The sequence below is a fragment of the Scomber scombrus genome, chromosome 1 (genome assembly GCF_963691925.1).
Source record: "Scomber scombrus chromosome 1, fScoSco1.1, whole genome shotgun sequence".
Classification (NCBI taxonomy): domain Eukaryota; kingdom Metazoa; phylum Chordata; class Actinopteri; order Scombriformes; family Scombridae; genus Scomber; species Scomber scombrus.
In genome coordinates, this window is record NC_084970.1 from 26,800,810 (window position 1) to 26,812,856 (window position 12,047).

At 38.4% G+C, this 12,047-nt stretch overlaps 1 protein-coding gene across 1 annotated transcript; it reads right to left on the minus strand.

The window, feature by feature from the left end:
- Window positions 1–4,248: 4,248 nt before the first annotated feature.
- vegfd (vascular endothelial growth factor D) lies at window positions 4,249–11,267 on the minus strand. The gene is made up of 8 exons (XM_062418513.1): window positions 11,109–11,267; window positions 8,483–8,696; window positions 8,273–8,393; window positions 6,855–6,924; window positions 6,609–6,736; window positions 6,400–6,515; window positions 5,142–5,307; window positions 4,249–4,679 (listed from the first exon to the last, which is right to left on the minus strand). Exons 1-8 carry the CDS (start codon window positions 11,220–11,222, stop codon window positions 4,661–4,663), a joined length of 948 nt encoding a protein of 315 aa, XP_062274497.1. The 5' UTR covers window positions 11,223–11,267; the 3' UTR covers window positions 4,249–4,660.
- Window positions 11,268–12,047: the final 780 nt, after the last annotated feature.

Below are 12,047 nucleotides of genomic sequence, written 5' to 3' on the forward strand. Positions count from 1 at the left end.
ACTGCATACTCCAGTACAGTAGGTGGCAAAGCAAAGGAAGAAGAGCTCCTAGCTACCTAATATTGAATTTGGATAACAGATAGCACAATGTCAATTATCCACGCTGAAAAGAAATTTTAATGCCAAAAATTGTCTATTCAAAAGCGACTGGACTGAAAAATATCTGTGCAGCTCGGTCCATCCGAGAAATGTACTATCAAATGCTGTGATGTAGCTAGAGATGAAATGTCAAAGCAAATTATGTGTGTGTGTGTGTGTGTGTGTGTGTGTGTGTGTGTGTGTGTGTGTGTGTGTGTGTGTGTGTGTGTGTATCTATGTATAGAGAGAGAGACTCATACTGACTCATACTGAAGTGGGCTCTCCTTCCTCCTTTGTGTTTCAGTCTCATCCCTCTGTTAAATTACATTTGAAAGTTTTCCTCTTCATATGAACATGGAATGAGACTAGGCGGAACTCTCTCAGCAAGAAGAAAGAGATTAATAGCAGAAACACCTCCAGCTGTCACTTTAAAGGTCAGCGTTGACTGTCGGCACCCTTCGCTTAGGTGCTAACCAACCAAGCATTTCAAGGCTGTCAACAGCTATTGGAGGACTAATCCCTTTTCTATTCATAACCTGTAATGTGGGCACCTCTTTACGTCTTATCTGTAATCATCTTTCACTATAGAGCAAGTGAGTCTTCTTTCAGACTTTTATGCCTTGTGTCAGTTTGTGTGCAGTTTGCAGTGAATTTTAATGATGTTGCATATCTAGGCTAAACATGGTCAAACTTCCAGACTTTGAGGTGAACATAATTATGTAGAGTACTTCTTTGCAATTGTTTTTTCTACCTGGCTAACAGGCCGGCATCGTCTCATCTGTTCTGTAGGCTTCGTTGCAAAGGTTGTTGCTTAAGTTTTTCCATGTGTTGTGTGTGCTGTCCACTCTGATATTTTGGATCGGGTATTGGCTTGAACATTTACGGATGAATTTGAGAAGAAGAAATCTATGTGGTTTGTTGACAGATGTATCTGATGAGGGGCAACTTCTGGCCAATCCGAACAGAGTGGGGTCCTTGGAAGGGGGACCTTAAAGGGATGGTTCGCATTTTTTGAAGTGGGGTTATATTATGTACTTAGCTATACTCAGTGTATTACCTGCAGTTGATAGGAGACAGCATCCCCCTAATGTGTACCAGAACAGAAGTTTAGCAATTTACTGCTGTGGAAGCGGCCAGAAAACATATTTTAGCCACATAAAAAAGGCACTCCTAAAAAACATCTACATCAGTTTTAGTACATGCTACATTAGGAATATTTTCTTTAGGCAGCCTACGACTACATTTTCTCAACCATAGAACTTCCGTATTCCTATGCATGCCAGGCACTGTATGATACTGCAGATCAGCTATCTGATCTCGCAATAGCACTTTCTGACCCAAGCAGCTGATCTGCAGTGAAACACAATCCACAATACTCCTGACTCCTTTTCCAAATTTAGGGGGTGCAGACCCCCATTTATTGCAAGTAATACACTGCCTATGGATAATTATCTCATACAACAACCCCACTTAAAAAAATACAAACTACCCTTTTAAAGAGACAGGCACTAAAACAGTCCATTTCACACAGATGTTGAACTGAGAGGCTGTGCAAAGGGTCCGTATGAGTTAGTGTAATTCATGATATTCTCGTGGAGATTGCATTATCTTCATTGCCTTTCATTCTTCATTCATTATTTGGATCTTCATTAGCTTCCACAAAGTGGTTGCTAGGGTTCACAGCAATTATAAAACAAATAGCAATTTAAAATATAGAAAACAAGCCAAGTATAATTATAAAACAATTGAGAACTTTTCCTGTGCGAGGCTTGGTTAAATTTAATTATATTATTAGGGTCAAAGGACCTTCCATAAATTACATTTCCCCATTACAGCAGCGTGTAGCATTTCCTCCATATTCTAAATATTATCCATATCTATTTTTTTCATCTGGGAAGTGAGTATTTGTTACTTACTCTAAGCTTAATCCTGCCAACAAAAAGAAGTATACTTTTTGTCATATCTCACAGGGGCTTTACTCCATCATTCCAATTTTTCACAACTTTGTCAATCAGTTTATTCCTAATGACTTAATTATTTTCTGTTTCTGTTTTAATGTATTGGTGTCCTGGCAGACCAGTCATATTGAACGCTTTGTGGAAAGATTGTACTTGGGATAAAAGCTGAAATTTGTATTAAAGGAAAGTGTTCTGCATATTTTGATTTTATACAATATGCAAAATAACTGTAACTTTCCTAAAATAATAATAATTTCAGATAACATGAATTACATAACTAATAATGTTTTGAGAAGAAATAAATTTACATTTTGCTATGGTGAAATTTATTCTTGGCGTCCAGAGGGTAGCCGGTGGTCCTTGTATGTTAAATATGTTGGTAGGATGAGGGTTACTTAATCAAGCTGATAGAAATTATGGTTGCATACATTTCCATTTTTCTCTGGCCTCATATTTTCAAAATATGTCTCTGCTTGTTATTTTCTCTTCATGAAAAATAAATGTTACCCAAACTAAACCGAAATGGGAATTTTAATGTGTTTAATGTGGAAATTCTTCTCCTAATTTACTTAAAACTCTTATTTTACACTGTTAAAGATAAGTGTTTTTTGATTATGTAACAGAGGAACAGCCAGAAAAGTGTATGTTGGGAAACAGCAGTACACAATGAGTGCAGCAAGAGGGAGGCAAATCTCCTTGTAACTTCAGGCCTCTTCAGTAGTTTGTTCATTATATATGAAGTGTTAAAGTAATAATTTAAATCTCATGAAATACACAGAAAATTGTATTTTCATTTTTGTTAGGGCAACAGCGGTTTTACCTGGCGTCCGCCCATTATTTCCAACTGACAATTTTTATGAGACCTTGGTAACAGCCTGCATGGATCTGAAAGGCAGAGCGGGCCTGCCATGAATGAAAAGCTCGAGCACAGATGCTACTAATGTTACTTTTTAATGTCATCATGTCTAAGAGCTTCTGTGGAACTATATGAGACATTATGGTATCTGGGACATTATGTTTACTGGGAAATAATGGTATATGGCCACTTTATGATGGCTGTGAATTCACATATACTGTACCCTTTAATGTGTGCATTTTATAGATCGGGGAGGAATACAAGACATAAATCAATACATTCACCAAGCAACAGTAAATTAAGCACATTTACAATGATAGTCTGTTTTTATGAAGAGCCGAAATTTACTATCCACTCTGTCCTGCTGTTGCTGCTACAGGTCCTCATACATCATTAGAGACGGTGCAGCTCTGCCTTGAAGCTCAAATACATACACAAGATCAAGCACATACACAAGCATAGATTTCTATCTTTTCTGCAACCATCTGGCTAACAAAGCTTTCTTTGGAGGATAGCAGTTTCTTGTATAGTACCTATGAAAAACATTCACCCCTCCCCTGGAAGTTTTCATGTTTTATTGTTTTACAACGGTGAATAAAAGTAGATTTAATGTAGCTAATTTATGAAAATTATAATACAAAATACTTGTTTGCTTGAGTAGTCACCTCTTTTAAGTCAGTATTTAGTCGATGCACCTTTGCCAGTATTGAGTGAGGAAAATTCCCTTTGAATTTTTGCATTTACTGTATGGATGCTGTAGTTTTTCTGCACACTTCTTTGCAAAACCGCTCAAACATCAGTCAGAATCCTTTTTGGGTTCCTGCCACATAATCTCAATTGTATTGTGATCTGGACTCTGACTAAAAAAGGAAATTAACATTGTTGTTATTTTCAAACCAGTCATGTATAGTTTTGACTTTAATCAACCTTCACTTCAACGTCTATTCTCACACAGTGACAATCAATTAAAATCCACTGATTACTCTCTAAAACCAATCAGCTGCACCAGTGGTGATTAAGGTGTGTTCCATTATAAAGTGGGTGAATATTTATGCAAACATACATTTTGTGTGTTATTTGTCATTAATCTAGATCACTTTGCAGAGATCTCTTTCCACTTTGACTATAAAGGGTGTTTTTGTTAAATCAGCATCACAAAAGTACCTTATTAATTAAAGGTTTAATTAAAAGCTGTTAATTTATAAAACATGAAAACTTTAAAACTGTATGAATATTTTTAAGGGCTCTATTTGAAAATGAAATTTTGTAGAACAAGATCAGGTTTGGGTTATTGTCTTACTGGAGTAACAAGGCTTAAGTGACTTGGTTTTACATTTTTATTTTTCACGTCAGAATTTAGCAGCCCTTGTTGCCCACAAATCATGCAACAAGTTTAAAATGTTTCTGTTTGAGTTTGAATAACAAGAGAAAATACAGATGAACAAATAGGAATATTTGTGAAAAGTCCATCAGAAGATGAACAATAATCCATACATCCATAACAAGTTCAAACTATAAAAATAATCTTTTAATATAAACTACATATTCAGTGCACAGAACAAATGTACAAATCATAAAGTTCACACTTTGATCGAAACAAAGGTAAGCATGTTAAAAAAATCAATTAACATGGTCATATGAGTTAATATCTTAATTAGTTAAAATGATCAGCATAAATAGGATTGTAAATAAATTATGAGCCTTTTTTTCTCTGCCTCCAAACATCCTTGGCCAGCAGGGTGTCGTAAGTTATTCCACCATAGGGCTTCTACTTTGGCCGTCTGCATCTGTGAAGAAAAGAGGAATCTTATAAAAGCATAAATTTAGACACAGCAGACCTCAGAAAGTCTTCCACTCTGCCAGCTTTCAGTCTGGATGATGTGTGACTTAGCAGGAGGTTTTTTTTGTGTGTTTCCAAAACCATTTGAGCATTTTCTGCTCAAATATGTGATGTTGCGCTCAACAGACACACAAATGTAAATAAATCAGTATTTAATGAATGCAGTAAAATTACCCCTTTACTTATGCTGGATCCTTTTATCCGCAGCACATGTTTAATAATCTTTTTTTCGTTTTCCTCTCAGCATTTCCATTTATACTTACTGTGTATGAAATGACGAGGACATAAGTATGGTCCTTTTCATGTGTCTAATGTCACTTTTGAGTACAGATAAGAGCATTTGGGGAATATGTCCGTGGTAAAAGAGCAGATCGTTACCGTTATATCAAAGTCTCTCTCTGGTTTCTACCTGCAGGTGGATTGATCAAAACGTTGATGCTTGAGGGCGCAGATGGAAGAGTTGAGATGACAGGGATTGATCGATGTTGGCTGACGAATGGGCTCAGGCCTCGGAAGACAGTCACAGCGCTCCACATCTATCTCACAGTCCGGCATCCATGAAGTGAGTGGAAACTCTAAGCAAGATGTCAAAATGGTTTATTCAAGTCACAAAGACAATATAAGTACAATAAATTAATTTCCATCTTGTTAGCTGAGTCATCATCACTATGAAAAACCCAACAATTTTATACCTTAAAATTAATTTACCAAATAATAATGATGGAATTAGAATATTTGTTAATGGGTTTTTAAGAGGATAATTAATAGATTGAAATTAATTAAGGTATTTTTAATGGATTATTTGCATGGTTTAAAAGCCTTATAGCCTAATAATTTACACCTTAAAATGCCTTTGGGGAAATTTCTTGAGTAGTTTTTATCAGGTTTTGTCCATTGTAAGTTTTTGTTTTTAACCCGTAAATGCACTTAATTATTAAATACAAGGCTTTTAAAATTAAGTTGTGGGTAAATGGGAAAGCTGTGCCTCAACTACTGAACCCTAATTTGATCCTGAAGGCTGTGCCATCGGTGTCAGAGTGTGTGTGAATGATTCTCCTCCTGATGTGCAGGTTGGCACCCTACTGGCAGCCTCTGCCATCATTGTGTGAATGCGTGTGTGAATGTTGGCATGTAGTTCAAAATGCTGAGTGGTCAGAAGACTAGAAAGGCACTATATAAGTGCTGTCCATTCACCATTTGAATTAAGGAGTAATTAATGGTATTTTAACAGATTCTTGTTTTATAGTGCATACTATAAAAATATAACAGTGGTTATACTTTGAAACTAGTGTTCAATAAACAATATAGATATAATGCTGGATTTTGGATAACAAAATGCTTTTTTAAACAGACAAGATGGAGAATTGTACTGAAAAAATGTACTTGGACACAGTGATGCTTTGGGCTAAATGCTAGCATTAAAACCAAAGTTATTAGGATACATCCTCTGGGAGCCATATATTTGTACAAGATTTTAAGCCAATTTCTTCAACATTTGTTGAGACGTTTCAGTTTGGACCAAAGTGTTATTATTTTGAATTCCAATTTAAAATACAGTCTGTGAACATAAAATATGAAAACATGATGTTTTGTGGACTTCTTCTAAAAAGCTGCAGCACACATCCAAGAAGCCTTTCTATATACTGTACATATTTGCATACACACACCTGGTGTGCTGGAAGGGTAAGGTATGCATCTGTCACTTGAACAATCCCAAATCAGCCCACTGGCGCAAAGTCTCCTGGAGTCCTCTGCGCCTGACAGCTGTCCGATCGGAGAGCAGCTGCCAACGAAACAGATGGATTAGAACAGAATTTTGTTGAAAAACATCTCACCAAATTCAGTTGGGAAATAATGATGGAGGTTTTGGACTCACCCACTGCTCCTGTGAGGTTGAGCATCACGTCGTATTATGGCAGGCTCCATGCATCTGCATTCTGTATGATTGGCTACTTTTATAAGCACAGGCTCTGGTATAAACTTGAATGGAATCACACTAAGGACCTGAAGGACAAATAATCACACAGACACACACACATAGGTCTAAGAGTTATTGACTGCTGAAAACTAGCGCTGTTTCTACCATCTAAGATCCAATACTCGAAAGGATTTGGTGACTCACAGTTTTATTGACATATACAGTAGTTGTGTTTCTGCAGGTGACACCCTCTTGATTGCAGCAGCCACTGCACCTGTCAGTAGGAAAACAAATTCACATCTGGGTAAAGTGACATGCGTGGCATAATGTAGAAAATTAAGTGGGTTGTTATAACTGTGGGATTTTTAAAAATATATTTAAAAGATCAGAGTACATGAATACTGATTAAAATAAATCATCCCAATAATTCAATATGCAATCTAACATGACTGATTGGAGGGTAACTGATATGAGTGAGAGATGAGATTTTTTTGGAAAACATGATCATTCGCTTTCTCACCAAAAATTAGATGACAAGATTGATACCACTCTCATGTCTGTATGTCATGTCTGTAAATATAAAGCTACAGCTACAGCCATTACTGCACACAGTCGAGATATACTGTAGTCTAGCACATAACTTTACATAAAACCACAAGTAATTTTTGCACTTGTCTCTTAAAACTATTGCTTTAGCAAAATTATTAAAAAATCTTATGAAAATGGTTTTGTAAATAGTTTTAAGCTAAGAGATTTGCCGTATCATATTATACATAATATGGGCTTTTGTTGTTTGTGGCAATGTTTCAATGCCACCAACAGCTGCTAGATACTGACTCACATTAAAAAAGCGTTCATTTCTCTCTAGACGCACTAAGTCACAAATAGTTTTTTAAGTAGTCATTGTGGTCTCAATCACTACATTCATGCCCTCTGATAACAGCATTGGTGGCCATATTGTAAATGATTGCTCCAATAATAAGATTTGAAGATTTCTAGGAGCTTTGATGTCTGCCGCGTGGGTTTTGACAACTGTGATTGACAGTTGGCTCACCTGCTGCTCTCCCCGGCTTCAGCACTCGGATTATTGTTTTGTGATATTTCTGTAAGATTACTGTTACTTGGTTATGATTCTTGCCCTGTTGGCACAAATAAGCTAAAGTAGCTAACATTAGTTTTGCACATTGTTCCCACATCTGGATCTGGTTTCGTGTTCAACTAGTCTAGTTTCGTGTTTTAGCACTGTGTCTGTTCATTCTGCCATAGGGTTAAAAAACACGGACTTTCTATTTTTTTATAAACTTATCACAATCCTCTTGGGCGGCGCTAAGCCCACGATGCAGCCAAAGTGCCCTTGCAAAATAGTGTCAGTGGGAGGGGGGCAGCTTGTTTTGGTTGAAGATTTGCACATGGGGAGGCGAGCCCTAGCATTTAAGTGACTAAAATGCAACATAAAACAGTAAAAGACATGCCTATGGCATACAATTTTTGCTGATAACAAAAAACTTGAGGATTTTGAAAACAGTAACACTCAGATAACGTAAGGGGAAGAGAATTAGTCAGCCAAGGCAAGCTTATATCCAAAGTGTACATCCTGTGAGTCAGACCAATGTTCAACAAACCTGTGGATGGACACGCAGGGAGGCTTGAAGAACATTGAGGGGTCTGTGCCTAGCTCCTTGGCCACGTCGACACATGTTTCCCTGGGCATGCACTGAGTCCGCTGCCACTCCTCATCTATGGCTAAATGGGAGATGGACAATGTTTACATCCACATTGACACACACACACACACACAGACTTGAACACTTGAACTGTATTTTTTATCCAACCTCTAAGTATCTCCAGGCTGTAAGATTCAGCAGCATAACGTGTAGAGCGGTGAGACCCTGCTGAAGGAGGAGAGGATAGGGTCTCTGTCTGGGTCTCTGGCTGCTGCAGTCTCATACGACACTTCCACAGCTTCCAGTCAGGAAAGTCTGCAAGCCTCAGCAGCTCATCAAGGCTGGACGCTGACCGCACCTTCCTTTCCCACTCCTTCATTACCTGCAGAGATCACAGTGAGTCATACATAAGAAAAAACTCCTCAATGAAGTCTCAGTTTCACTTGATGTAACTAAATGTCTTTTGGGGATGGAAACTTTGTGGTCGGGGAGACGCGGTCACTAGCTGGCTCCCACTTGGAAAGTAGTGACGAAATCATCCAGATTTGAACTCCTAAATATCAAATATGTTTGAAATCATTGGGGTGACCTGATGAGTCTGCAAACAGTTTTGGAGGTTTAAGACTGGTTTTGTAAACCCCTCACATTAAAATGTGGTCCAAACATCGGTATCAAGTAAGGTCCCAAACCAGATTTCACTTCCAATTATCAGGAGGTGTGAATCAGGGATAAATCAACCCAAATCTCTTGTAGTCTGAGCCCGGCTTTAATCTCTGCCATTGCTGGCTGCTTTTGGCACTACTGTTGTGTCAGTGCAGGAATGTCGTACCAGACACTAAATTTAAAAACTATGTATACTGTGAAATACAGAGATAGATAGATCTGTAGATTTTGGTGTTCTTCTGACTTTTCCTCTAGAGCCAACATTAGGTTGACTTGATTTGTGGTTCTGAGTGAATACCTTGGCAACTATGTAGACTGACATATAATCCTAGGGAGATAGTCCAGTTTTATTAATACCCTGACTTAAATTATTATGCAACCAGCAGGTTTTTGGTTTACTTTCAACAATCTTGACAACTATTGGATGGATTGTTAATTAATTTGATTTATACAGCCTCACAGATCCTCTAGAGAGACTGTAGACTGTTTCAAAAAATATTCATGCAAAAACATGTAAGTAAAACATAAGAAACTGCATTCATAGCTACATTACCATGCATTATTATCTACCAACATGTGTCTTACACTAAGGCTGAATTCATATGACGTTTGCTTCAGTGTGGAGTTACTTGGAGCACTTGGCCTGATGTTACACCCATTAGTCAGAGTGTGATTATCAACAGCTGCTCCGGTCTGCCCTTAAACCTCTCTGTCTCTAAACACTGCTCATTCTGAAGTCTCATGACACTGCCACTGAAGAGTTTGGATTTATACACTAGAAGGATGACATGCATATAATGCCAGAACCACCAGCATGCAGTATCAGATTGTCCTTGGCAACTCGCCCTAGAGGAGACGAGCTGTGATTCAGGAGTGGGAGAAAACCATAAAAACACCTGTCATGCTACCACAAAAGGTCAAAGTTCCCATGATGATACAAACCAGAACAAAATTGAAGCAGAGTAGATTTTAATACTAGGTGGTTTGCATGAGATTGTTATGAAATGCAGTCAAATGCTGAAGTGTATTTTTTTGTTTAGGATGAAATCTAATGTAATAATGTTTGTGCCCTAGTGAAATAAATAATTTTTTACTGTTATTAATAGGTAGTTTGGGACAAGAGTTTGATCTAACTAAGTGGGAGAGGAGTTAAAATTGTAGGAATCGCAGGCTCATTTTTGAGGCGGGAAAGCCAAAGCCTGATACTGGATGGCAAGTCTACAACAAGGCCGGAGGCACAGCAGAGAGGATGATGATGGAATATTGCACTTGTCTGCACAATGTTTGCTTTATTTCCTCTGGACAACTGTAATGATCCCTCTGATGTATTCAATGTGTTGCAGAACAGGGTGGGGCAGGCTGACTGGCTGACTGCTTCCACTTAAATCAGAGAAGCAACAACAGAAAATAAGGAGGTTTCCCCTCTGTAATTTCTACCGGGGGATAGACCCGCTAATGAGAAACAGAGAGTGAGAACGCCTGAGAGAGAGACAAGAATCGAAGGAAAGGTAAAAGCGAAGGAAGTGAATGGGGAGATTACAATAATGAAGATGAATGACAGCAAGATAAAATCAATCAATTTAAGTAACAGCATGAACAAAAGGAGTGAAGTGGCTCAATAATCCCTCTGATGCACATACAATGTCGATGTGCATTTTCACTACCTCTGACGTGCATTTGCTCTTTTTTTCATTTACAGTGTTTACTTAAGAAGAGACACATGCAAGCATACACATGATAAATATTGATTTTAGTTTCAGGGGACAGAACACAGTTAGCACATGTTAGTGTGTGGCACTGGCAGCAACTGGTCAAGCGTGAGATTTATGAGATAGTGAGGGGAAAGAGGGAAGAGGCTACACTTGTAGAGTGTGCATTGTCACAAAATTGCACCAAAAAAAAGGGAGGGAAATTATGCCTTTGAGTGTCTCAAGAATTTAAGAGGAATGCAATGAACAGTGTTAAATAATACATTCAAGTTATCTTTATTGCTATGATAAACAAAATCTATCTTTATAGATAAACTACAAAAAGCAATACAATTCAAGGAGTTTCTTAAGTTGCTGCCTTCATAAGCTTTTTTTTAAAGACAGAGGTTACACTTAAATACATAGTCTCATGCCACACTTACCCTACTTCCTCCTTCTCTGTGCATGCTGTGGCCCACATTTATCCAGCTCAGCTCCACCAAAAGAGTTACCAAGCAGGAGATTCTGCAAAGAGTCTGTTTCATCTTCATCATCATTGTCCTCTTGACTCTGCTTGCTCTCTCTGAGAAGCCCTCAGCAGTATGAAGTTGTCTCCTTTTGACTGCTGGAAGAAACCACTTAGAGCTGGCTGCCTCTCTGACTCAGTTTCCCAGACCAGCTGAGTCCCTCAGACCACACACACTCAATCCTCTCAGCGCAGGTATGTGCAACACAAACTCCCAATCTTCCAGCTGCGCAGAAGAGTGTGTGTGTGTGTGTGTGTGTGTGTGTGTGTGTGTGTGTGTGTATGTGTGTGAGCCAGACGTAACCTGTCACAGCAACCCAGACACCCGTGGGCCAAATGGAGAGGCCAAAGAGGCTTTAAAACATGCACGTCTTACTGCTGACACTTTGATGCAGAACCTGAGGTGTCCAGTTAAGTAACAAGGCTACTAGGAATTAAAAGCTTAAAATTACCTTTAAAGTTTCCCTTGAAGACTTCTTATCAGCATACTCTCTTTTGTCCAAATGGATTGAAGGCCTGAGAGATATTTCAGAGCCTTTAAAAAAAAAAATCCCCACTTCCTGAAAAGCCTGTAGACGGCTGGCTTCTCTAGACACATAAACTGCTAATTTCAGTGGTTACAATATCTGTATCTGTTAAACTTCCTCTCTGTCAGTACGGCTCTCCAGCTACACTGTGATTTGTCAGTGTAAAAAGACCCTGAGGTGCAAGAGAAGGCACGAATACTTCCCCTAAGATCTGGGATACTGCTGGGAAAGTTTCTATGAGAAGCTGGTGTGTCTGTCTTGGTGTCTGCTGATGGTCCTCTTGCCTTTTTATTTGCTTGTATGTTCCCGTCTCCTCTTTTCTAATGTCT

Bases quoted from the DNA above. Each gene is read 5' to 3' on its own strand.
- vegfd (XM_062418513.1), bottom strand. From the start codon at position 11,222: ATGATGATGAAGATGAAACAGACTCTTTGCAGAATCTCCTGCTTGGTA. The intron at 8,394-8,482 runs GTTGGATAAAAA...TCTCCCATTTAG, and splicing joins CAGCCTGGAGATACTTAGAG to CCATAGATGAGGAGTGGCAG. The intron at 6,516-6,608 runs GTGAGTCCAAAA...TTTCGTTGGCAG, and splicing joins CAACCTCACAGGAGCAGTGG to CTGCTCTCCGATCGGACAGC.